Consider the following 25306-nt stretch of genomic DNA (forward strand, 5'->3'; position numbering starts at 1 on the left):
CGGACTTCAACTCCCAGAATTCCCCAGCCAGCATTCGCTGGCTGGGGAACTCTGGAAGTTGAAGTCCGGACATCTTCAAGTTGCCAAGGTTGAGAAACACTGTTCTAGATGGCAAGCAGGGAAAAAGGCCTCAAGGCAGATTGCTCAGTGGGAAACGCCTGCACTCTGCCCGTGCTCAGAAGCGCTCTTCGCGGGTTCCAAGAGAAAGATACAGACCACCACCCGGCTCCTTACCTTCCCGCCCCCATCTGCCTGCCCGCTGCTGGGGGAAAGTGAGTAATGGGTGTGGGCGGAGCCAAAGCCGGCGGGGCGGGGCGATTGGGTGGAGCCGCTGGCACTGTCTAGCGCGGTCCGCTGGGCTGGTTGCACACCGCGCTCGGCTCCGTCGTTCGCTTGCTGTCGCCGCCGCCGCCATCCGGGCAGCCTCTACCTCCCGAAGGGACTCGGGAGCGATGGGCCCGGCGCTGCTGCTCGCGCTGCTTTCGAGCCTCGGAGCCGCCAAGGTAGGTAGGAGATGCGAACTCAAAACGCGTTGGCTTGAGTCCGACGCGCAGGCTGGCCGTGTGAAACGCGATTGCGCTGAGCTATGCATTTATCTGCGCTCAAGGGAGCCAAAGATAGAAGGGGGAATTGTTTCCCCGTCAAGTAGCCCCTACTTTGGCGGTAGGCTAACGGGTGATTTCTCTTTTGTTTCCCTCCCTCATTTGCGGGGGCTTAGTAATCGTCCCTAGTTTGCGGCTTGGCTTCCTTACTTGAGTCGCCTGTCAGCCTCTTTGTGGCGCATCTGTATTCCTGCTTCTCTTAACACGCTTCTGTCCAGATTCCCAGGATTCGATCTGGGGGATTGAGCATAGCAAAATAAAGTGGAGCAATGCTGGAGGATCTGTTAAACCACATAGTCCCCAATTCAGAGCTGGGCTCATCAGAAAGTCTCAGCCAAGGGAGACTTCCACGTTGTGATGGGTGACTGAAGTCCTGATTTTTCGGAGGAAGCAGGAATTATGGAAGACCAGGTGCCACTCTACATACAAGATATGTCTAATACTTCTCTTCGAGCAATTTCAAACTGCGAAGGACATCTAGCTGCCCCTTCTGTGTATGAGTATGTGTGTGCGCGCCTGGACCTTTGTCGTAGGAAAGTATAAAGCACCGTGAATCATAAATGTCTGTTTTTCACCCACCTACCCGGTGAAGTCACTGGTTGTGCAAGGGATTCACACATGTGCCTGTGGGAAGCCGCTGGGTTATGTTTCACAGGGCTTCTGAGTGTGGGGTACTTGTGGGTGGGAGGACAAGCAAAGTTTACCAATTATCCGTGTGGCTGTGCCAGGATTGAACTGTGGGTGGGGAGGGAGGAGGGTGTTTGCAAAAGAATGGTGCAAAGCACTCTCATATGTGCAAAAAAAGGGTGAGCCTTTATTTATGAATGTATTTGACTTCTACAGTTGCCCATCTTAACAAGTGACTCTTAATTGGGCGTTAAAGGGGGCAAATTGTGAATACATCCGACTTTTATAGAAGGGGCGTGACAGGCGACTATGTAAGAAGCATTGTGTCTATAAGACCAATGGGTGCGTCTATCTCCCTGATAAGGGTAAGGTGTCCAGGCGTGTTAATAGAAAGGTGCCTGTTGTTTTTTAAAAAAAGGTGCAGCATGGAATACATATGTGTGATGGAGGAGCAAAGAGACATGTTCTGCGATGCCGTCATGGATGCTTTATGTAAGCACCGAGTCCCTTGCCACCATCCCTCCTCTTGGCGTCATGACTGATTCATCTTCGCCTTGGATTGGGGTGGGGTGGGGGGAGAAACCAGAGCGGCTGAAAGCAAAGGCAGATTGCTGAGTGGTAGCAAAACATCAGCTTGATGCGTGGAGGGCTGGCTATTACCCTGAAAGGTCAGGACCACGTTTTATTTAACCATGCAATTTTTTGACGCGTTGATTTAACCCAAGATTTCCTAATTTTCCCTCCTGCCGGCGGGTGGGTGACTAAACCCTGCAGGAGGACTGCAGAGTCTCTTTGGCGTCCTCACAGATTTCTACATGGTTCTCCGCAGAGATGCCTGACTGTCCTTTTGTGGGAAAAGGACTTCCTTCCCCGTTCCCCCAGATGCTCTCTGGCCTGCTTTTCTTTTCATCCCTGCTGGGCTGAGGCTCAGGTTAATTTTTCCGATTTAAAAAAAAATTGACAGCTCTTTAGATACAAATAGCTAAATGGATCAGGACATTTCTTTTATTTTCAAAGGTCTTGGAGGGTTTGTCGTGACTTTGGAAGAATCTAATCAGACTTAACTCTACAGAAAACTGGGCCACTGGATACAGAGAGGAAGATGATAAATGGGAAGGATAATAATCAGAGGCTGAGAGGAGAGTGTGTTTTTCATAGATCATGTTGATATAGTTTGAGTGGAATCAGGCTATGTGTTTCTACAGAGTTTACATGTGTTTGCGGCCATGTGTTGTGTGTGTGTGTGTGGAGAGAGAGAGAGAGAACAAATGGTTAATAAGATTAAGCTCCGTCTCTCTCTCTTTCTCTCTTATTGTATTTGTATTTTTTAAAGTCTTGATAACATCAATAGAACTTCAGTTATAGGGTTGTTTATAAATTGTATCATAAATAGACAATACACCTCAGTCAGTGGCAGCCAGTCTTCATCACGATGACCAATTAAAAATGATTACAAAAATTAGCGTTTGCCATAGAAATACTTACATTTCAGAGAGAAAATAAAGCACTGAAAAATAGCTTTTGTTTTGTATTTCTGTGACTATATGTTAATATGTGCAGTCATTTCTCTGATTGTAGGTCACTACAAATGTTAGAATAAGCCAACTATTATCTATTATGCAGCAGGGGGGAAATGAGATTGATTTTGAGGTGTCTGTATATTTAGTTATGTTTCTGTCCATCCATCCTTCTGTTCATTTATTTAAAATTAAATAAATGTGGTTCCTTTTTCCAGTGATTACTTGCAAGTCCTCCTGCTGGGTCCAACTGCTAGCTCTTGGTCTAACCTACTTCAAGAGAATAAAATAACAGTGGAATCTCATGCCATTTTAAGCTCCCTGGAGAAGGATAGAATTAAAATTCATGTGTATATATAACAAAGATTAAAAAAAATAGTGATTTATTTCAACAAGCAAATTAAATGCTCTTCTCTGGCAAAATCAATAAGATTTAAAATGCTTTCCTACGATCAGATTGAAGCTTGCCTTTATTTTTAATTACACTTCTTGTGTGCTGAGCTACTTATGCTCAGTATATGATGGGAATGTTTTCTGCTGTTTTATATTGATGTGTAGTGAATCCATTGCCAAAGACCCAGCTCCGAGTCCACAGCAGGAATGATCTAATTATCTCCCTCCCTGCCTGGCCCCAGCCTGATTGCTGCCTGTCCATATTTATTCACTTCCTGTCAATCATCTTCCCTGTTTCTTGCAGCCTCTGCCCACCACAGGTAGCTCCCATGGAGGGATGAATCACAACCTGCCAGGGGGGGTCCGGCGGGTGCGCCGTGAGCTTCAGGGGGCACCATATGAGGCCGTGGAGAACGCCTTGGCCAATGAAGTGTATTACCCGGAACTGGTTCAGCTGGCTGCCCTTGAAAGGGCCCTGTCGACTCCGGGTAGCCAGCTACAAGAAGATCACTTTGCCCAAGCTTTGGAACGAGCGTTGGCTTCTTCCGGGAACCAGCTGGCGGATGAGCGAATGGCCCAGGCCCTTGAAAGAGCGGTGTCCCCACCTAACAACCAGTTCCAGCCAGACAAGCACCTGGCCCGTGCTTTGCAGCGCCTCCTTCAGGATGGGCATCGCCGGGACCAGGAATCTGTCTACCTGGCGAATCTGCTGAGGCTGTGGGATGAGGCCAAGGGGGCAACCTTGTACCCCGAGTACGATGAGACTGGCTTGGCAGGTGGCTCCTCTCCACCCAGAGCACTGCCGAATCGTTATTGGGCCCCCGAAGGAGGATTCGAACCCCAAGAAGAGCTGGGCGCAGAGGAGGAAGCTGCTGGAGAGGTGGACCCTGAGATGCTGAGGTAGCCAAGAGATGAGGGGGGAAAAAATCACGGTTTGCTTTGAATAAGGATTTAACTCTCCACTGTTCAGAATACGGTCATTGAGCTGTAGAACATAAAGTCAGGCCACTCTCATACCTTAATTGAATCAAACTTTTTAAAAGAAAACAAAATGGTTGATAATCTCTCAGGGAGTAGTTCACAAAGGAAGCCTAATTTGCAGCTCTTCCTCCTGCACTGAGAACCATCCACTCTCTGGAATAAATGCTTAAGAGAGGGAGTGGCTGAAGAGGGAAGAAAGGATGACTACTGTAATTCTTCTCCCACCCTGCATTCTTAGAAAATTTTCCTGATAATAATAATTATGATAATCATTATTTCATCAATAGAAAGGTACTTTGAACCAATAGGATATATTTTATTTTATTTATTTATTAAACATTTATATCGCTGCCCAACTCATACACAGTGACTCCGGGCAGCGTACAACATTAAAAAAAACCCGTTCAATTATGATTGCATTCAGATTTATTATTTTTTGCTTAGACCCGTGACGATTTGCTTTTGACGGGTAACTCTCCAGTCTGGGTTAGTTTAGGAAGCCTAGTTTATCCCATGATTTTCTATGCAGCAAAAGATTTTGTGAGACCTTCTGGGGCAAAGGGATGGCAAGAGCTGCAGTTAAGGCTCAAGCCATGTTTTGTGAGAGCTGGCCCAATACAACTGGTCGTCTTGTGCTAAAAGAGCCGAGGTGGCGCAGTGGTTAAATGCAGCACTGCAGGCTACTTCAGCTGATTGCAGTTCTGCAGTTCGGCTGTTCAAATCTCACCGGCTCAGGGTTGACTCAGCCTTCCATCCTTCTGAGGTGGGTAAAATGAGGACCCGGATTGTTGGGGGCAATATGCTGACTCTGTAAACCGCTTAGAGAGGGCTGAAAGCCCTATGAAGCGGTATATAAGTCTAACTGCTATTGCTATTGCTATTGGTGCCCCGAAGTTGGAAAAGACTTCCTTCTTCATACGGCCATCAGGAATGTAACAATCTCTCCAGAGAAAAGGCAGTGGGCAGTGAGTTCATGGGTCAAACTGAATGTGGGAACTGCAGGGAGCAGCCCTTCTCAATTTCCGCTCACAATAAAGGTATCACTGACGAGCTGGCCGGGTTACCCCTTTGCACACATTCAGACATTTCCATCCATGCTGGTCCTCTCCATTTTGCAGCTCCAGCTACATTGCAGACAACCACACCATACTAATGGGGAGGTGTCTCTTCACTGATGTCACCAGTGTGATTTGGAGAAGGGAAGGCTTGGTGCCCAGCGAACCCATGTTCGGTTCTCTGTCTGAATGCATCAGCTTAACGGGGAAAGGACCTATGCCCCCAATCCTCAGTGCACATGTAGATTTTTCCTGGATTCTGTTCTTGGGAAGGAAAGAGTTGGGATCTGTGTCTTCTTTTACATGGGGAATTGTAACAGCTTGTGAAAGGGAGCCGAGGTGGCGCAGTGGTTAGAGTGCAGTACTGCAGCCACTTCAGCTGACTGCTAGCTGCAGTTCGGCGGTTCAAATCTCACCGGCTCAAGGTTGACTCAGCCTTCCATCCTTCCGAGGTGGGTAAAATGAGGACCCAGACTGTGGGGGGGCGATATGCTGACTCTGTAAACAGCTTAGAGAGGGCTGAAAGCCCTACGAAGCAGTATATAAGTCTAACTGCTATTGCTATTGCTAAGGGAGGTGGGAAACCTTCTAATGCGTTAAGCGTTTTGCTTGGCTCAGAATGAAGTGTGAACGTGGCTGTTGTAGTATGCAAGCCATGGTTTAAGAATATGCAGCAGCCCAGCCATCATAGCCCTTTTAATAAAAGCCATGTTTCATAAATCATAGCTTAGTATGAACTGAGTCTTCAAGTCAATACCTGCAAAAGATGCTTGCAGATTAAAATGGTGGCATGAGTGGAGTGGTAAGCCCCCCAATTCTACCTTTCTCTGTCCTTTTCAGGTATCTGATTGGCAGGATCCTGTCGGGAGCAAGCAACCTGCCTTCACAGCGCCTCCCACTGGCTCCCCGACGCCTGCGTCGTGCCATTTTTGATGGAGGAGACCTCCCCGATCCCCCCAATCTTCTGCGGGTCAAGCGTCTTGGTGGGGAGAGTGGGGACGAGCTGCAGCGAGTCAAGCGGACAGAAGGAGAAGGGGTGGGTGGGAGACGGAGTATGAGTGGGGGCACCCAGAGGCTTCGGTATCTCTCTGAGTAACGAGAATTGGTTTCTGTGAAAAGAAAGGCTGGGAAGCCACCTCTCTGACGAGCCCCCCCTTTGAATGTCAATGGACTGTGAGCGACACCTTGTGTTCTTTCCTGCCTCTGTCCTACCTGTGACCCCAAAATACTGGGAAAGAAGGGGGATAACCTTGGACTGGGATCCCCAAATCCCAATTATGTTCTATAAAGTGTGTGAAGGGGAGGGCCACTGTTCTCTTCACTGACCTTCTCAGTGCTCTGATGGAAAGGTCTTTTCAGCTAAGGAGATGGCTTTTCACCGATGGCTAGTAGTTCCTACTTCCCTCCAAAGCCAGAGCTAGGTATCACCGGCCTCATCCTTCTCACATCTTGGCGCTTTTTTTTTTTTAAAGTGGCTTAAACAAATTTCCAGCTCCCCCCACCCAACTTCCAACTGCCTTAATATTCCTCCTTCATTAATGCTGCCTCTCACCCCTTCCTCCCTTTTTCCACCTGCTTGTTTCTGTCTGGTTTGTAAGATCCCGTGTGTTCAAACCTCGTTGGCCTACATAAAAAAGTTGCCCTTGCTGATTTGTTGCCATGTTCGATCATGCTTGTGGCGAGAGTTTTCGTGTTGATTAATTACTGAATAAAAAGCCCCACCAGGTATTTTATTGTAGCAGTGGTCTTGTTTGTGTTGTCCTGTGGAAAATCTTTGGGGAACCTTGGATGTGGCCCTCCGAACTCCTCCAGAATTTGCCATGAAATTCTAACTTATAGAATGATGACGACATGCATGGGGAGGCATCATATTTCTTATATTTAGTTAATTAATCTTCATCTGTTTTGGTTTCAGCTGGCCCCCCACCTTTCTGCTCAAAAGGTCAAGAGTAACTAAGTTTGAAAGAAGTTGGGCATCCAGAACTGGGTGAAGATAGACTGTTACTTTTAACTCCATTCTGGGGCGCTAACTCCACCAGTGTTAAAAATAAGTTGATAGATCCAGACAGTAAATCTAATCAAATTGTCAACCTAAAAGTTACTTCCATGTTTTAAGTTTTACGGACACCCCTGTTTATTGGGCTCTTCAATGAAGAAAAGCCACAGAATAAAACAAAAATCCTTACACTACAATTTGATCAGTGGTGGGTTTCAAAAATTTTTTGAACCTACTCTGTGGGTGTGGCCTCCTTTGTGGGAGTGGCTTGCCGGCCATGTGACCTGGTAGGAGTGGCTTGCCGGCCATGTCTGTCTGTCTGTCTTTCTTTCTTTCTTTCTCTCTCTCTCTCTCTCTCTCTCTCTCTTTCTCTCTCTCTTTCCTTCCTTTTGTCTCTCTGTCCCTTTTTTCTTTTTTTCTTTTTCTATCACTTTTTCTTTCTTTTTTCTTTTTTTTTCTTTCTTCCTTTCTTTCTCTTTCTCTTTCTCTCTGTGTGTGTGTGTGTATGGTGGGTTTCAAAAATTTTTGGAACCTCTTCTGTAGGTGTGGTCTGCTTTCTGGTGGAACCTCTTCTAACCGGTTCGGTAGATTTGACGAACCGGTTCTACCGAACTGGTGCGAACTGGTAGGAACCCACCTCTGAATTTGATGCTAAATCTTGAAAGGCCTAACTGGCCTAGAGGGTACTATTAGAAGAAAGAGGTTGGTGCTGAATAAACAGTCTGGGCTTTCAAAAGTCAAGAATCTTCAAAAACAATGATTTCCATGTCAAACTATATTGGTATTCTATTAGTAGACTTGCCATAAACAAACAAGAAGTTCTGACAAGAGAGATGGTGATCAATCCACAGGGTACCACGAGTTTTATCTTTGTAAGCCTCTGGGAATCACTGAAGGTAAGTAGGGTGGCCATCTACATAAAGAGAACTTTGTTCTCTTCTAGATGTCATATTGAATGAGGAGTTCAATGCAACTTGAACATCAAGAGAGTCTTCTCCTGGAGGGACACACCTTCTCCCCAATTCTTTTCATGTCATCGAGGACTCTGACAACAAACAATTTCAGGAATTGGAAACTTTTGGGGAACTAGGTCTTTTTTTCATTTTCGACTGCATTTTTTCATCCACCAAAGGCCTCGGGGAATATGGCGGTCTTGACAGATCTGAAACCCTCTGACCTTTGTTTCATTTTGGGGAGCGGGGGAACTTGGGGATTATTTTAAATACTAAAATTTAAACCTGCTAATGGCTTTACCTGCTGTCATTTCCTGCTGAACATCACTTGGAAATCATCTTACTCTATATAACTTGCTGGCAAATTTGGACTCTCTGACAGTTTCGACATGCAAAAGTCTAGAATTAGGAGGCCATATATTGTCTGTGAGCCTTTTGCTGTCCGGCTCCGAATGAGAGAAAAGGGTTATGCAAACAATTTCAAAAAGCCATGAAAGATTCTAATAACTAATAAGACACCATCACATCAGCGTTTTCTAAAATTTATTGCAACGGGTACAGCAAAACCGTGACGTATCCAACTCTGAAGAATGTCTGCTGGTTGGGATCAGTCTGGAGTCAGCGCTGAAGTCACACCTAAGCACGTACCACAAGCAGAAAAGGAGGACACGATAAGATACGTTCTGAAATCTGCAATGCCCAAGGCATTTTGGGGTTTTGAAGCAAAGTCCAGCTTCTGTACCCACTCCCTCTAAAATAGCACTAAAACCAGGGATGGGTTCCTGCCAGTTCTAAGCTGTTCTATAGAAGAGGTTCCACAAATCTACAGTGCCATTTAGAACCAGTTCCAGCGCCCTCACCCCCCGCCTGTCCATCATCAAAATGAAGAGCGAGAGGAGGAATTCTGGGAGTTGAAGTCCACAAGTCTTAAAGCTGCCAAGTTTGAACACCCCTGGGGTTTTTTTTTCCTAAAGGGTTAGGGGTGGAAGGGTCTTGTAACTTGACAGCTTTAAGACCTGCGTGCTTCAAATGCCAGAGTTCCTGAGCCAACATTTTGGTTGCTGAGCAAGAGCGTTGTTAAGCGAGTTTCACCACATTTTACAAGTTGGCCACGCCCACCCAGTCACATGACTGGCAAGCCACTCCCACCCGGTCACATGGCCAGCTAGCCACTCTCACAAAGCAGGCCACACCTACAGAAGAGGTTCTAAACAATGTTGAAACCCACCACTGACTAAAACCCACTTAAAAATACTTATCAACCCTAAAAAGGATGCATTATGAGGAAGGAAGGAAGGAAGGAAGGAAGGAAGGAAGGAAGGAAGGAAGGAAGGAAGGAAGGAGGGAGGGAGGGAGGGAGGGAGGGAGGGAGGGATGGATGGATGGATGGATGGATGGATGGTTGGAAAGAAGGAGGACACTCACTCACTTGTGGGGTACAGAATGAGGGCTAATCACCCAGTCAGACAAAAGTGCTTCGTTCATTTCCTGAAGTGTGTTTTTTGCAGATAATTGTACTTTTTCTTTTAAAAAAAAATGTGTTAGGCCTGATGTTTTGTCCGCTCCCTTGGTAGTCATATGCGCACCTGCGTGCAAGTCCTTCACAATGCATGGACGTTGAAGAAGAAAGGGAATATTGAAAAGCTGGGAGTTTCAGCTTTGCCTTTTCTGACATGGTTTCTCAATTTACAGGCAAATGTTAAGCCAGCTGTCTCCAGCTGAGGGCCCTCCAGGTGCACTGACTTTAGCTGCCATCATGCTTGAGCGATAATTAACCTTGCAGTCCAAGGAATTTTTGCTGGCTCTTTGAAGCTTTACACGCCAATCAGTCATGTGAGCTTCCCACAGAGCACTCTGCAAACTTGAGGGATGCCAACATCATGTTCTCTATCCTTAATAAGTCTTTTTTTTTTGGCAGACATAGCAGCAACATTTTAAATTGGAGCAAAATCGTTGCCATTTTAATTTCCTATAATTGTCCTGACATGTCAGTCTGTACTAGTAAAATGGAAGATTAAAGGCCAGCAATTGGGTGTTTGACTCTTATGTGAATTTCTCAACTGTTTATCATCCAAATGAGCCCTAAATAGTATACAAATGTATGTATATATGTTTAAGTAAGCCTCACTAACCTGCTGGTATCAGCTTTTGAGATATACTTGGGATTATCGTATCTGGGCTGCAGAAGATCAAAGAGGGGGAGAAAACTCCAATTCTTCATTTCTATCAAATAATCATCTGGATTTTTTTTTCCAGCCCAGCTTTATTAGTCCTAACATATCCCACAAAAATCAAGGCTAATACAAGCCCACCCCGAACAAATTAGTCTGGGATTTCCGTCGTAGCTAAAAAGGGGAGGGAGGTGAGACAAATACCTTGGGATTTGCAAGAACAGAATGCTTCGGTATCTCTTCCGAAGACTAGCATAAATCGAAGAAGACACAGGTTTGCAGCTCCCAGTTTTTTAGGGAGCCTTTGCACAGAATTTGTATTCCTTGAGATTTATCCAAATTTATTTTTTAAAAAATTATTATTTTGCACATGGAAGACAAAGGGAGGGATATTTGTAAGAGGCCGTGGCACGACAAAACCGCGCTTGACTAAAGCGCGCCCGATTAAACCGCGTCACTGACGTCATCAACAGGGCGACAACAGCGAGCGCGGAGAAAGAAGGGCGCTTTAAATAGCGCTTTGAAAGCAAGCCGATTCAAGTTAAGGTAAGGGTTAGGTTTAGGGTTAGGTTTAGGGTTAGGTTTAGGGTTAGGTTAAGGGTTAGCGTTAGGTTAAGGGTTAGGTTTAGGGTTAGGTTTAGGGTTAGGTTTAGGATTAGGTTTAGGGGGGTTAGGTTTAGGGGTTAATTTTAGGTTTAGCGTTTACAGCGTGCTTTTTTCTCCGCGCTGTTGTCGCGCTGTGATGACGTCAGCTACGCAGTTTCGTCGAGCACCCTTTAGTCGAACACGGTTTTGTGGTGGAACCGTAAGAGGCAAGAAAGAATGCACTTTATTCACATCACGGTCAGAACGGCAGTGGCAGGACAGTTTCAATCCCAATTGCATTTGGGTGTCTCATTGCCTGTAACTAAGCAACGCCTCACGTGGCTGCCGGGGCCCTGCCCCTTACGCAGCTGGTTTTGTCGAAGAAGCATCCGTTGGCTCCATTTGTTACCCAAGACAGAAGAGGCACAAGATGTGCCCATGCTTACCTCTTCCCTCCCGGGGTGGTGTGTAGCCTGCAGGCAAAAGAGCATCCTGCCTGTTTCCCAGCACAAAAGCGAGGGTGGCCAGAACCAACGCATCGGCGATGCCCAGCAAGGCGAGAGTAAAGGCCCAGTGGATGGAGCAGGTACCCAGGGTGTAGCTCCTGGCCTGGGGCCCACACAGAGCCCTCACCTCTGGCGCTCCCCAGCCATCTGGGAAAACCAGGCAGCCCAGAGCCTGACACGTTGCTGCGAGACAGAGAGATGGGCAGACAAGGAGGAAAGAGAGACAGAATTAACAGAGTCCATACAGACACTTGTTGTGGAATACAACAAACCCACTGAATTTTTCCCAGGCTTCATATCCTCCTCCTTGTGGTTCAGTTCACACGAGATGCATAACTAGGTTCAAGAAAACAAGGAATGCTTTAGGCAGAGGTGAGAACGCAGTCTCCTCTAGAGCAGGAGAAGGTTGGTTTCCACTCAAGGGAGATCCCCAAGTTGGTTTGGGGTTGAACGGCCTCCTACTGTGGGAAGCTATCATCCAGCCCTCTCCCAGAAAAATGAAATACCCTAGGAAATATTGAAAAGGCAGAATATTTCTCTGGATGTGAGGAGAAAGAAACATGTTTTAAAAGACAGAATAGTTGCCTGTAGCTTCCTGCCCATCCCCACTGTTAATGGGCCAGGCTACTCCACTTTACATAATAAAGACTTCTCCACTGCAGCCCCAGGGGGGAGTGGAGTAAAGGCATGATAATGTTGGAACTTTACTCAACTGGCCTCATGGCATCTGAGAAGTCATCCATACCTGGATTCAAAACACAGCCTAGAGAGTAGCCCCTGCATGGCCCCATGGGAGTCTGACAACCAATCCGAATACATTTCTTACACAGGAACAGGAAACAGAGAGGTGGGACTAAACAGGGTATAAAAAGCCTAGCAAGCCCTTCCTTCAGCTCTTCTCTTCTTCTCCACCAACATTGAAGCATGTGATCACCTTTTCTGTTCAGGACTCAAGCCATGTGGCTCTGTCCAACAATAAACCATCTTTCCAAGCAGCCTCCATGTCTCCAGTGTCTTCTTCCCCACTTGGAGCTGAACCCAGAAGGACATTTCTTTCAACACTACAATCAGCCATGGAGATGGAAGATAACAAAATAAGCTTCCACTGGGATTACTAGCCTCTTCCTGCTGCTGCACTGAACCCAGAAGGGAGAGTTTTCTTCTGCAAAAATGAGTCTCAAACTCTCTCTTTTTTGGAAGCACATTTCCCACCGACAGGCATAAGGAGAGAGAAGGTGTCCAAATAAATCTCTCCCCCTCTCCCAGCTTGCATCCATGGTGGCTCTAACCTCATTAGCAGGCTGCAGATTTCTATTTTAATTTCTACATTGTCCGTCCCTCCCCCAGCCTGGCCTGCCAAAAACAGGTGAAATTTCACTATGCCTGCTGTCAAGGTAACTGGGGCATATTCATATTTGCTTGTTCTCTTCTGCTGTTTTAACAAATATATCAGCAGGCGGTGTGATTGCTGACTGGATTAGTGTAAATAACTCTAAGATATATACATGTAGTCCTCATTTAATAATAATTGGAACTGGCAACTCAGTCATTAAGTGAGGCTGTCACTGATTGCAACTGTGACCATCCTAAAGATCTTACTTCAACTGTCCTTTTCTTTACAGATCGGGGAAGATCACAAACGTGTGGATTGGCTGCAAAGTTTCTGTAGTAATAATAGCTACAAATGGTCGCTAAATGAGGCAGGACTGGATGCCTGCTCTTTTGCAGCAGAATCCCAGGTGGGAAAAAACAGTTTGGTTGAAAGCAGGTATCCTCCAACTTTGCAGTGCCGTGACTCCTAAAAGTGATAAATGGTTTAAGGTTTTTAAGGTTTTAATGGATTTGTACGTGACCCGTCAAAACCGCGCTCGACTAAACCGCGCCCGATTAAACCGCGTCGCTGATGTCATCAACAGGGTGACAACAGCCAGCGCAGAGAAAGAAGGGCGCTTTAAATAGCGCTTTGAAAGCAAGCTGATTCAACTTAAGGTAAGGGTTAGGTTTAGGGTTAGGTTTAGGGTTAGGTTTAAGGTTAGGTTAAGGGTTAGGGTTAGGTTAAGGGTTAGGGTTAGGTTTAGGGTTAGGTTAAGGGTTAGGATTAGGTTTACTGTTAGGTTATGGGTTAGGTTTAGGGTTAGGTTTAGGATTAGGTTTAGGGGGGTTAGGTTTAGGTTTAGGGGTTAATTTTAGGTTTAGGGTTTACAGCGTGCTTCTGTCTCCCCACTGTTGTCGCCCTGTTGATGACGTCAGCGACGCGGTTTAGTCGGTGAACCGATTTGTATGCCGCCCAATCCCGAAGGACTCCGGGCGGATCACATCAAAAACAATTTAAAAAAAAGTTTAAAAAGTTAAAAATACCAGACAAGCGAATTAAAAAGGACACAACATGCACCCAATCTTAGTGGGGCTGAAGCTCAATCAAAGATTAGCAGCCCCAGGCCTGCTGGAACAGCCAGGTCTTAATAGACTTTCGGAAGGCCGAGAGAGTGGGGAGGGTCCGAATCTCAGGGGGGTAGATCGTTCCATAGGGCCGGGGCACCTACAGAGAAGGCTCTCCCCCAAGGAGCCGCCAGGCGACATTGTGTAGTCGATGGCACCCGGAGAAGGCCCACCCTGTGAAATCTTATTGGGCACTGGGAGGTATCTGGCAGGAGGCGGTTACGGAGATATCCAGGTCCTAGGCCATCTAGGGCTTTAAAGGTGATAACCAGCACCTTGAAGCGTGTTCGGAGACCAATAGGGAGCCAGTGCAGCTCACGGAGGATAGGTGTAACATGGGTGTATCTAGGTACACCTAGTATCGCTCGCGCGGCTGCATTCTGGACCAATTGTAGTCTCCGAACACTTTTTAGGGGCAGCCCCATGTAGAGCAAATGAATGACAGTGCCACAAATAAAATAACCTATCGGTATTTCATTTGACCTGAGGTTGTACAAGAAAGAAACACACCATTTACTGCACTTTCATCACTAGATTTTAAACTCTATATGAAAATTGTTATAGAACCTTGCAACTTAATAATATAAAATATTTTCATTGCAAGTCAATAATACTTCCCTGTCACATTTACAACCATATTTTGAACAAAGTTTGGCCTAATTCCTGAAATCTGGATTTTATTTCTGAAAGAGAAATTCCTGCTGTACATTCCACATTTATCTTGGATTTATGTTTGAAATGAAACAGCAAATCCCAATTTTGCTTATACAGGCAGTGAGGGGATAATAGGTTTTAACACTGTTCCTTTATAGTGTGCACAAGCCCCTCAAACATGCTCTTGACCACATAGGGAGTTGAAAAACCCGGTTTACAGAGTTGCCAAGAGGGCTTCTTGCATGCCTTATGGGCTCTGAGGTACCTTTCCCAGTCTGAATCTGAATTAATGCGTGACCTTAGCCACGTAGAACTCATATCTTTTCTTCCAATGTTGTATTTGAAAGGAAACAAAAACGATCATTTACAAGGGCTCTTAGATCACCAGAATTTTTTATTTCACACAGAAAACTCAAGACAATTGGCTTCAACCTGTGGAAGTTCCTATCCCAGCATTTCCAAGTTAAAAGGGGACATTGAAGATGCTCTCTAAAGGTCCCACAATTCTGAAGCCAGCGGGGAGAGATAAGAACTGGTTGCTTTTCAATTCGATCGGCCCCGACATGTTTTGGCATTTCAGAATAACAGAGTTGGAATGGTCCTCCAGTCCAATAGCAAATAGCAATATAGCAATAGCAGTTAGACTTATATACCGCTTCTTAGGGCTTTCAGCCCTCTCTAAGCGGTTTACAGAGTCAGCATAGCCTCTGCTCAAACATGAAACTATCTACCATTTCAAACAAATGCTTGTTCAATCTCTCCTTAAAAACCTCCAGTGTTGGGGCACCCACAACTTCTGAAAGCTGGGGGTACTCCATCATTACCTCCCAAAGACCCATTAGATCACACAGGGTTGGCCTCCTCCGGGTTCCGTCTACTAGCCAATGCCACCTGGCTACTACCCGGGGGAGGGCCTTCTCTGTGGCAGCTCCGGCCCTCTGGAACGAACTCCCCGCAGGGATTCGGACCCTCACCTCTCTCCAGACCTTCTGAAAAGCTGTCAAAACCTGGCTTTGCCGGCAGGCCTGGGGTTGATGAGTTCCCCTCCCCTCTCGACTTGTGTGGTTGTGTGATTCTTGCTTATTTTAATTATTTGTATTCTGTTCTATGTTCCCCTTTTCCCCTTTTGAGTTGTTCGCCACCCTGAGTCCTTCCCGGAGAAGGGCGGCATACAAATAATAAAATTCAATTCAATTCACTGGAGGTTTTTACGAAAAGATTAGACAACCATTTGTCTGAAATGATATCAACATCTATGGCACTATCCTCCTGCTAATTAATAAATGATCCTGTCCATCAAGAACTTATCCTACCCTACCCTAATTGAAAGGAACGAGACTTGCAGAAGAGCACTTCATTCACTCAGGACTCCTGAGCTCATAATTCAACTGCCAAGTTAGCATTCATTTCTAAACCAAGCCAGCAGCCTTTATTGCCACAAAGAATGATTGAAAAAAGTGGGCAGAGGCCTCCAAAACAGCCCCTCCCCAGCCCTGCATGTTTTCTACAGCCTTCTATATACTATTATACAAACAAATCAGGGCACACCCCCACAAAAAAAGTGAACACAACAAACGCACAAATGTTCATTTGCAAAACTCAGACCAGTTTCAGAGTTTAGCTTGTTTAGAATGGCGTCTGGGTTTACCTGGATGCAGAACTAACTTTTGCTTCACATTGTGCCTTACTCATGGATTGTATTCCACTCTCTCTGACTTGGTAACTCCAAAGCCTGGTCATGGGAACCACCTTCATTCTCAAAGCCGCTATTGCCGATCAGACCAGGAGAAGAGTTTTGCCACTTAAGATCCCCTTAAGGTCGTAACTTATAAAGCCCTTCATGGTATTGGATCTGGGTACTTGAGAGACCGCCTGCTGCCAATTACCTCCCACAGACCCGTTAGATCTCACAGGGTTGGCCTCCTCCGGGTGCCATCTACCAGCCAATGCCACCTGGCTATTACCCGGGGGAGGGCCTTCTCTGTGGAAGCTCCGGCCCTCTGGAATGAACTCCCCGCAGGGATTCGGACCCTCACCTCTCTCCAGGCCTTCCGAAAAGCCGTCAAAACCTGGCTTTGCCGGCAGGCCTGGGGGTGATGAGTTCCCTCCCCTCTCGACATGTATGGCTGTGCGACTGTTGTCTACTTTTATTATTTGTATTTTGTCTTTTATGTTCCCCTTTTCCCCCCCTTGAATTGTTCGCTGTCCTGAGTCCTCCCGGAGAAGGGCGGCATACCCAATAATAAAATACAAATACAAATACAAGGTGAAAGGCCAGGTGTGCAGTGTAGCTTGATGGAGGTAGGATCCCTGATAGTGAGGGACCTACAGGCTCACTCGGATGTAGAAAACAATTTTATTGCAGCAAGGAAAGAACAATTGGCAAACTCGGGGACACTGATGGAAGGGAAACATAACCTTTGCGTCTGAACATTCCTATTTATTCTGAATGAAGCCTGCATGGTTTTGTCTGAATTCAACTGTTTCTCTTCCTCAACAAGAAGAGACCAAACTTTGTGTTTTAGCAAATGCAGTTGCTAAGTTTACAGCGTGGCTTGTGTAAGACTTGAGTTTCGGCAGCATCTCTTTTGGGAGGCTCCTTCCCTATCCCACTCCCATCCTTCCCTTCTTCCAAGTTTCTTCCTTGCCTTTTCAAAAACGACAACCCAACCCGGGTTCTCTTACCTGCTGAAAGCTGCTGCCAGGCGCACACCTTGTAGACGGTCCCTGCACTGCAGACCCAGAAAAGACCCAGGGAGGCCACACTGCCCATCACCAGCACCAGGGCCATCAGGACAAAGACAGCAGCTGCTTTGAAAGATGGGATGGGGGTTAGGGTGACCAGCGATCCCTCACACTGGAGGACGCCGTCCTGCTCCGTGCAGACTTGGTAGAGGCCGAAGGAGCCCACGGCGCTCACGCTGGGATCAGAGAGGCCCCCGGAGATTGGCAGCTGGTAGGTGAGGGGTGCTGTCTGCACCCATGCTGGCTGGATAAGCACCACCACCTCCAAGATGCCAAAGCAGAGGCTACAGCCAGCCCAGAGAGCGCCCACTGCCCTGGCGTTGCGCACAAAATCGGTCTGATAGAGGGCTGCCGCTTCTCGGGCTGCCAACATGGTCCAACGTCTCCTCTGAGGGACCTGCTGCAAGTGTCCTTTTATGCAAGAAGTATTTTTCTTTTCCTTTCTCCAGGGAGCCAAATCCTACGAGAGCATTCGTGCCTGAAGCCAGTCGATGCACTCCTTCTCTGGCCACTCTCCTCTCCTTGGCTCAGCTCCTCCTCCTTTGGGAAAAATAACTCTGCATACCTCTGCTCCAGCAGCTCCACTTCTCCACTGAGTTGCTCAGGTTCTCCACCCCTGGAATCTGGCAGCAAAGTCTTGTATCCCCCCACCCTCCCTGTTCCTTGTAGGGATCTCCTGGGGTGACGATTGCTAAGCTCTTTTCCTCTGCAGCCTCGGCACTCCTCCGCTGATGGTGATGGAGGAAGGGGGGGAGCAGTGCTACATTGCCTCCTCCAAGATTGGCTTCCTTCTTTTCCTGAGTGCTGTGGTGATGGGGGGAAGGGGAGGGAATTGGTTTCTGTCCCTTGCCAAGCTCATCACTCCCTCCACTGCTTTTTACTTCTCCTGCCCGGGCGACAGAAGCAGCCACTTGACCAAATGCCCACTGGCCTTTTCCCTTCCTCTCCTTCTGTCTTTCTGAGCAACAGCCATTAGGAAGGAGTCGGATTGGATTCAGAGCATCTGCTGCCCAATTCATCTTCCACACAAGAGGACGGATGCCGAGGTTCGCCAGCTCTCCACTGCTAAATTGTGCCCTGGCTTGATAGAACTGGAAAAGGAGACGAAGGAAAGACGAAGGAGACTCGGGTGGGGGTAGAAACAAGGCTCCCTTTCTCCTATTCGCCCCAGGCGTGAGTTACAGGGACGCAAATGCCAGGGAAGGCATTAGAGCTTCCAGCAGGAGGCAGCAAGCACCTTTAAATAACATGTGACTGGTGCCATCCAGAACTGCTCTATGTCAGTTTGTTGAAGCAGTGATTATCTTAGCCTGGGCTATACCACTTCACACTCACTGTTTGTGTGATGTGTCGCATAGAGGGGGAATAAGGGAGATGAGCTGCAGCTCAGAGCCATCTGCTGCTCTGCTCTGAAAGGACATTCAGCCTCCTGCCACCTGCACTGATATATACGGGCATATATGCCAATATAGACCTACCCACTGCAGCCAGAACTATATCTGAAAGACTGTCTATTAATCTACCCTGCAAGGTTCTTCTGCCAGAAATTCAGGGGGGGATGAGAATAAGCAGCATCTTTCTGCTTCTTTCACTGGCACCGTAGATGTGATAATTCTTAACTACGTTAGAGGATTTTTGAATGCATCACTGAGAAATGTTTGGAATGCTTAAAGCTCCCGATATAATGAATTTGAAACCTACTCCCTCTAGTGCAGTGTTTCTCAACCTTGTCAACTTGAAGATGTCTGGACTTCAACTCCCAGAATTCCCCAGCCAGCATTCGCATTCGCTGGCTGGGGAATTCTGAGAGTTGAAGTCCAGACATCTTCAAGTTGCCAAGGTTGAGAAACACTGCTCTAGTGAGTGTTAAGCGTCAACAGAACAGGAGCATGAACAAGGCGCTTGAGAAACATACACGACCAAGGAAAACTCAAGGTTTGCTGAATTAAAGAAAATGATCATGGTTGTGGGAATGGAGCTTTCCCTCCAAACAGACCAATAAGGACTAGGGCTGCTCGTTGGCACAATCTGCCGCCATCTTGCTCAGCCCACCAGCAAGAGAGATACCCTTACTGGACTGTCTTTTCTCAAGAAAACAGGAACCCTATGAGTTATGGCAACTGAGAAGAGTGAGGAGAAGAACACCGGGATCAGGAGGCAAACAAGATATTGAGAAGGATGAAAGGAAAGGAAATGCTTTTGTTAACATCAGTTGGATGGGATCAGACCAAAAAGGGGAGATTCAGGAATGGAAAATGCCTGCAGACACCTGGGAAGAGAATGGGTAGAGATTGGGGTGGGATGAGGAAATTAAAAACAAGCAACAGAAAAAGCTATCTGTGAAGAGACGTGATTGTACACTTGTCAGGTGCGACTTCATTTAATAACCAGGAGGGAAACTCCATTTGTTTGAAATTAAGTGTACTTTTACTAATTACAAACGAATAGTAGCGAAGCTAAGCTGAATCTGGTTAATTAGGCGCGGAAGCAAAGAATATCATGTATAATTCAATCCCCTCCCCTTGGCACCCCAGTCCATAGTCCAATTATAATTCACCCAACTGTCAGGTGGGAGATGTCTTCAAAAAACTTCACCAGAATGGAATGCTGGACAGTTAACCTGGGCGGGAAACTCCCTTCCTCCACATGCGCAATGAGATGGTCAGGCCAGCGTCTAGAATCTTCCTCCAGCACATAACGATTCCCTTCCCAAATACCATGCCCCCCCTCCCCGTTTCAATGGCAGCCGAAGCAGCAGCAAAGCAGAGGCTGACAACACTATATATATCAAAGTGAGCAGCCTGTGGCTTCAGACAAAAATGCCACTCCTAAATTACATGGAATCCACTTACTTTTTCCACTGGCCAGTTATCTTTAGCTCTGTCCCCACTCCAATTATCCTAGCAAACTATTGGTTGTCTGCCACCTTTAGCAGAAGGTAAACCCTCAGCAGACTATGTCAGTTAGCAAGAAAACTGATGACAGCTAATGCTCACCAGTTTTTTTTAAGAGATTTTTATTAACAAACATGTAAAATATATACACACACAAATTAGACGTACACCACATTCATACAATACAGTACAAACAGGAACTTCCTGTTTTTTATATTAGCAATCATCAATCGATACCGCTCACCTTATATTATTTCCCCTTCTATCGTATTTCATTTAGATTTCACCATTCTTAACCCTCTCATTTTACTCATAACTATTATTTTTGAGTGTTGTTATATTCTTTCATCCATTTTTGTTTCTTTCCTCCATCCACCTATACCATTTATCCCATATCTGGTAAAATTCTGGTTCTTCCTTTCCCTGTATTTCTTTAGTTAGTTTATCCATTTCGGCACAGTCCATAATCTTTCTTATTATTTCATCTTCATTTGGGGTTAATTTGTTTTTCCATTTCTAGGCAAAGGCAATCCTTGCCGCTGTAAGTATATATAGTATTAAATACTGGATTTCTTTTTTGTATTTCACCGACATAATTCCTAATAAAAAAAACTTCAGGTTTCCATTCTATTTTAACCCCCGTTATTGCCTCCAGCCTATTTTTGATCCTTTTCCAAAAAAATTTTGCCTCCTCATAGGTCCACTCACCAGTTCTTACTATCAGAAAATGCTGGGACAGGCAGCCAAACAAATCACATGGGATGGATGACTTATCAACGTAATTTTGCTTCTCGTATCATAAATGATTAAACAAATCCAATGAATAGCCCAGCATTATAGGTCACAAAGAAAGGGAACAAGGGAAAGGGATTGATGCTTCCCAAATATTGGATGGAGGGCATCATGTGGCTGCTGGTGGTGGTTTTTCTTAGCATTTGTCCCACAAAGTTGCAAGGCCTCCCAGTTTTTGCAGCCTGCTCTCCTAGTTCTTACAGCAAAGCTATCAATACCTGATGTGACAGGGGAGTTTTCTGTATCAGCCAACTTGCTGCAGTCTGATATGGATCAGAACTGAGAGGGAGTAACTGGCCCAAAATCAGCCAGGTGGCTTCTACGCCTAAACTGAGATTAGAACCTGGGCTTCCTCCCTCTTAATTCACTACTGTGGCCAATATACCAACTAGCTCCCTCCTTACTAGGCCTACAGTATCATACTGTACTTTTTGAAATGGGTACCTGTTATAGGAAATTGGGAGGAAGTAGGTACTGGCAGAAAGTGAACGGCAGTGTAAACTCAGCTGCAAGCTGAGCCTAATCGTGGGATGAGGACAGATCAGTTCCTCCCTCAAAAGTTTAACACAGTACCTTTTTCTCCTCCAAGATCCCTCTAAATACAAACCCATCCCTAAATATACGCACATATACAATTGCAGGCAGAAATGCACTTTATTTGAATTAGAAAGAGTACAAATCAAGTAGAAGAACATCCAAACATTTTTTTTTGCAGTGAAAGCTTACAATCCAACTTAATGTTTCCAAGTTTCAATATCAACCCCATAATACCCTGTTCCCTCCCCCAAACCACCAGGGCCGGCCCTGGAAAAATGATGCACTTTCATGTGGAAATGGGTGCTCTTCTTTCAAACACACAGTGACACCCCTTCCCACTCATCTTTTTTCTTGCCACCCTCCCGCGTTAACCTTTTTCAACAATTACCCTTTTTCTTCCATCAGTTTTCAGAACAGGAAGCAAATTGGTCCTCTTAAGATGCTTTGGACATAATAACATAATAATCCTTTATAATTATTCCTTAATAATCAATTATGGACAAAAGAAGCTATAAACCAAAACACCCGAACAGCACCACGCTGGCTGCTCTTTTTTTAAAGGCTAGGTGTGGTTACCAGTTCTCAAATAATTCCCCCCCCTCCTGATCACTATTTAACTTGACAGTAGAGAAGCTTGAAGGCTTTCCTCTTGTACAGCCCACCCTCACAGCCCTGCCACCTGGAAAGCGGCCAGGAAATCCAACCCAATCTTTCCCCAGTCATTTGCCAATGGCCCTTAAGGAAGGCCACCTTGCTTCTTGCTTAAGAAGCCAACTACACCAAGTTATTTCCGTTAAAGCTATCAAAGCCCAATTCTCACATTCTCTTTTGCCACAGGCCGTTCTTATTTTTATCTGCAGAAAACAACCTGCACATAAATGCAAGCGTTGCCATAGTGGTTCAAATAATGCGATTCTAGAAGTGTTATGACTCATCATAACCAGAGGTTTGGCTGTCGTGCCTCAGGATAACCAGCTTCCTCTGGAAAGTGACGTTTCCCTTTCTCTCTTTTACTCGTACGTGCATATACATCGTGTGAACCTGGCCTTAAAATTACAATGCAGGTCCTTAACAAAGGCATACCAACATCTGGGCTGGTCACTCATCACATCCTACTCTAGCCTCAGAGGAAAACTTTCTCTCATTCACTCCAATGCTTTGCAGATTATTTTAAAATCAACACAGGCCTTTTCCCAACTGAGCAAGAAATCACTGTAACACAGAGGAGAGAAATGATTTAGAGGAATATACAGTAATATGGAGAGGAAATGCAGTCTTGCACAATCAGACACTGGAACAGTGAGTCCCTTGCAACTTTAATAAAAAAGAATTGGCACGGTATCTCTTCAGCATTGAAGAAAGCAAAGTACTTCTGATTGGAAGCAAAGGTATCCTTAGTGCGCTAACATTTGATTATTCCTCTTCATGGCTTGGAACAGAAGAGGACTTTTTTTTTGTCCTAGTGGAAGCAGTGAGGGTGCTGGTGGTTGATTTATGGCTGCTGGTGGTATTGCAATTGATGGTCGCTGGCTATTTTTGGCACATAGAGCCCTTTTAAGGAGCCTGAGATTCACTTCAGTGAGATCAAACGATGGTTGATTGTGCTGCATTCAATCTTAGGCCTTCCCTCCAGACAAAGTCACCTTAGGAAGGCAGGTGCATGTCCTCGCCAAACTTCAGCTGGTGAGCCTGGCACTTGGCTTCAAGAAGGACCTGAAGAAAAAGAAACTCACACTGAACATCAGTATTTGGATTGGGCCACCCACCCTGTGCTTTTACTTGAGAGACCGCCTGCTGCCAATTACCTCCCAAAGACCCATTAGATCACAGAGATTAGGCCTCCTCTGGGTTTGGTCTACTAGCCAATGTCATCTGGCTACTACCCGGGGGAGGGCCTTCTCTGTGGCGGCTCCGGCCCTTTGGAACGAGCTCCCTGCAGAGATTCGGACCCTCACCTCTCTCCAGGCCTTCCGAAAAGCTGTTAAAACCTGGCTGTGTCAGCAGGCCTGGGGTCGATGAGTTCCCTTCCCCTCTCGAATCATGTGGCTGTTGGTTGTTTTTAAATGCCCTGTACTTTTTGTGTTTCCCTTCCCCTCCTTTGGGTTTGTGCGCCGCCCTGAGTCCCGCTGGGAATAGGGCGGCATATAAATAAAATGAACCTTGAACCTTTCCTCTTTAGTGAGACTAATGTAGCAGCCTTACAGTTGGTTAAAGCTGAGAGACAGACCTGTGCATTAGTGAGAGTTCTGAATTTAAACAAGGGCTATTATATTTCAATTCTTTTTTATTAATCCTTTTTCATATATATTTACTATGTGTGTGTATATATGTGTATGCATATATATGTGTGTGCGCGCACACGCACACAGAGTAAATGGATGCATAAGTTCTGACAGTGCTGCCTTATCTTTTTAATGAACACACCTTATTAAATGTTGTTCTACATCAGGGGTAGTCAACCTTTTTATACCTACCGCCCACTTTTGTATCTCTGTTAGTAGTAAAATTGTCTAACCGCCCACCAATTCCACAGTAATGGTGATTTTATGAAAACCTAATGAAAATGTTTTTAAATAATGCTATGAATTTTTTTTTTAAAGTCAATTAAATTAAACAAAACCAAAGTCCTTCAGTATCGGACAAAACTCCTACCGCCCACCATGAAAGCTGGAACACCCACTAGTGGGTGGTAGGGACCAGGTTGACTACCACTGTTCTACATTGTTTGAATTTAATGTATTGTTTTTATATAAACCAATTTGTTTATTCATTAAGTCTATCCAGACTTTCATTCTGTCTCTCTCCGTCTCTTTCTCTCTCACACACACACAAACACACATACACAAACACACACACAGAGGGTGAACTTCTGTGATTGAGAGTGAACTAGTTTCCCTACTTGTGGTCTATGTTATCAACCTAAAACGCAATCTAAAGGCTTCCCTAATCAAGTGTTTTGCTGATACATTGGCTGGGGATGATGGGGTTTATAGTCTAACATGTCCCGAAACCACAAAACTGGAAGGAAACTGATAAATCAATGCAATATGTGGTTGGGCTATTTGGCAAACTTAGATGAAGACTATCTGACAAGTTGGGGGCTGGAGGATCACCTGCCAAGCATCCATAATATACTGACTAAAACACTGTCTCTCAAACCACTAAGATGGCTTTCCTAGCGGCATTCCTCCCTCCTTCCCCAGCATGATGCTCCAGATCCATTGGATAACAACTAGTGCAGTGTTTCTCAACCTTGTCAACTTGAAGATGTCTGGACTTCAACTCCCAGAATTCCCCAGCTGGCTGGGGAATTCTGGGAGTTGAAGTCCAGACATCTTCAAGTTGAAAAGGTTGAGAAACACTGAACTAGTCGGATGTCCTGGTGTTGTAATCCAAACTCTTCTGGAGAACACCAGAGCTGAAAAGTTTCCCCTAAATCACACTCTGTAATTATTTCCTGTGCTTCCCACCTACGTGCAATAAAATGCAATAAACTCTTGTATAACTGACAGTCTTGATGGCCAACGGAAGAAGAAAATGTGGCATCTCTCTCATCTGATCCTCAGATGGGAAGTTCAATATTCAATTTGGGGAGAAGGAGAAAGAGGTGGTGGAGGTGGGAGGAGGAGGAGGAGTTACAACTCACTGGGTGATGGATATAGGCTTGGCAGTCATAGCACCAGGCAGAGAGATCTTGAAAGCTAAGCACCAGCGGATGCCCAGATTCCTTATTGTGATCCAGCATATGTTGATTAATGTAGCGTCCACAACAGACCTGAAACGAATAGAATATTTCAGGGGGGCAGGCATTTAACATTAAAGGCACAGAATGGATGTCATGATCTCTGTCCAGAAACGT

At 45.7% G+C, this 25306-nt stretch overlaps 3 protein-coding genes across 3 annotated transcripts in view; 1 reads left to right on the forward strand and 2 right to left on the reverse strand.

Annotated features, from left to right (window-relative positions):
• Positions 1-360: 360 nt before the first annotated feature.
• Positions 361-6903, forward strand: PCSK1N (proprotein convertase subtilisin/kexin type 1 inhibitor). Its single transcript, XM_032211339.1, has 3 exons — positions 361-503; positions 3444-4039; positions 6016-6903. The coding sequence occupies exons 1-3, from the start codon at positions 453-455 to the stop codon at positions 6269-6271; spliced, it is 903 nt and encodes a 300-aa protein (XP_032067230.1). The 5' UTR covers positions 361-452; the 3' UTR covers positions 6272-6903.
• A 1828-nt stretch (positions 6904-8731) lies between these two features.
• On the reverse strand, positions 8732-17597 carry LOC116502748 (LHFPL tetraspan subfamily member 5 protein-like). Its single transcript, XM_032208655.1, has 3 exons — positions 17165-17597; positions 11327-11569; positions 8732-8760 (listed from the first exon to the last, which is right to left on the reverse strand). Exons 1-3 carry the CDS (start codon positions 17595-17597, stop codon positions 8732-8734), a joined length of 705 nt encoding a protein of 234 aa, XP_032064546.1.
• Positions 17598-21550: 3953 nt separating this feature from the next.
• HDAC6 (histone deacetylase 6) overlaps positions 21551-25306 on the reverse strand; it is a 49924-nt gene continuing 46168 nt past the window's right edge. The window contains exons 28-29 of the mRNA XM_032210474.1: positions 25094-25222; positions 21551-23160 (exon numbers count right to left, since the gene is read on the reverse strand). Coding sequence (XP_032066365.1) covers positions 23092-23160; positions 25094-25222 — 198 coding nt within the window. The 3' untranslated portion in view covers positions 21551-23091. The remainder of the gene's footprint in view (positions 23161-25093; positions 25223-25306) is intronic.

The sequence above is a fragment of the Thamnophis elegans genome, chromosome 2, assembly GCF_009769535.1.
Source record: "Thamnophis elegans isolate rThaEle1 chromosome 2, rThaEle1.pri, whole genome shotgun sequence".
NCBI classification, from domain to species: domain Eukaryota; kingdom Metazoa; phylum Chordata; class Lepidosauria; order Squamata; family Colubridae; genus Thamnophis; species Thamnophis elegans.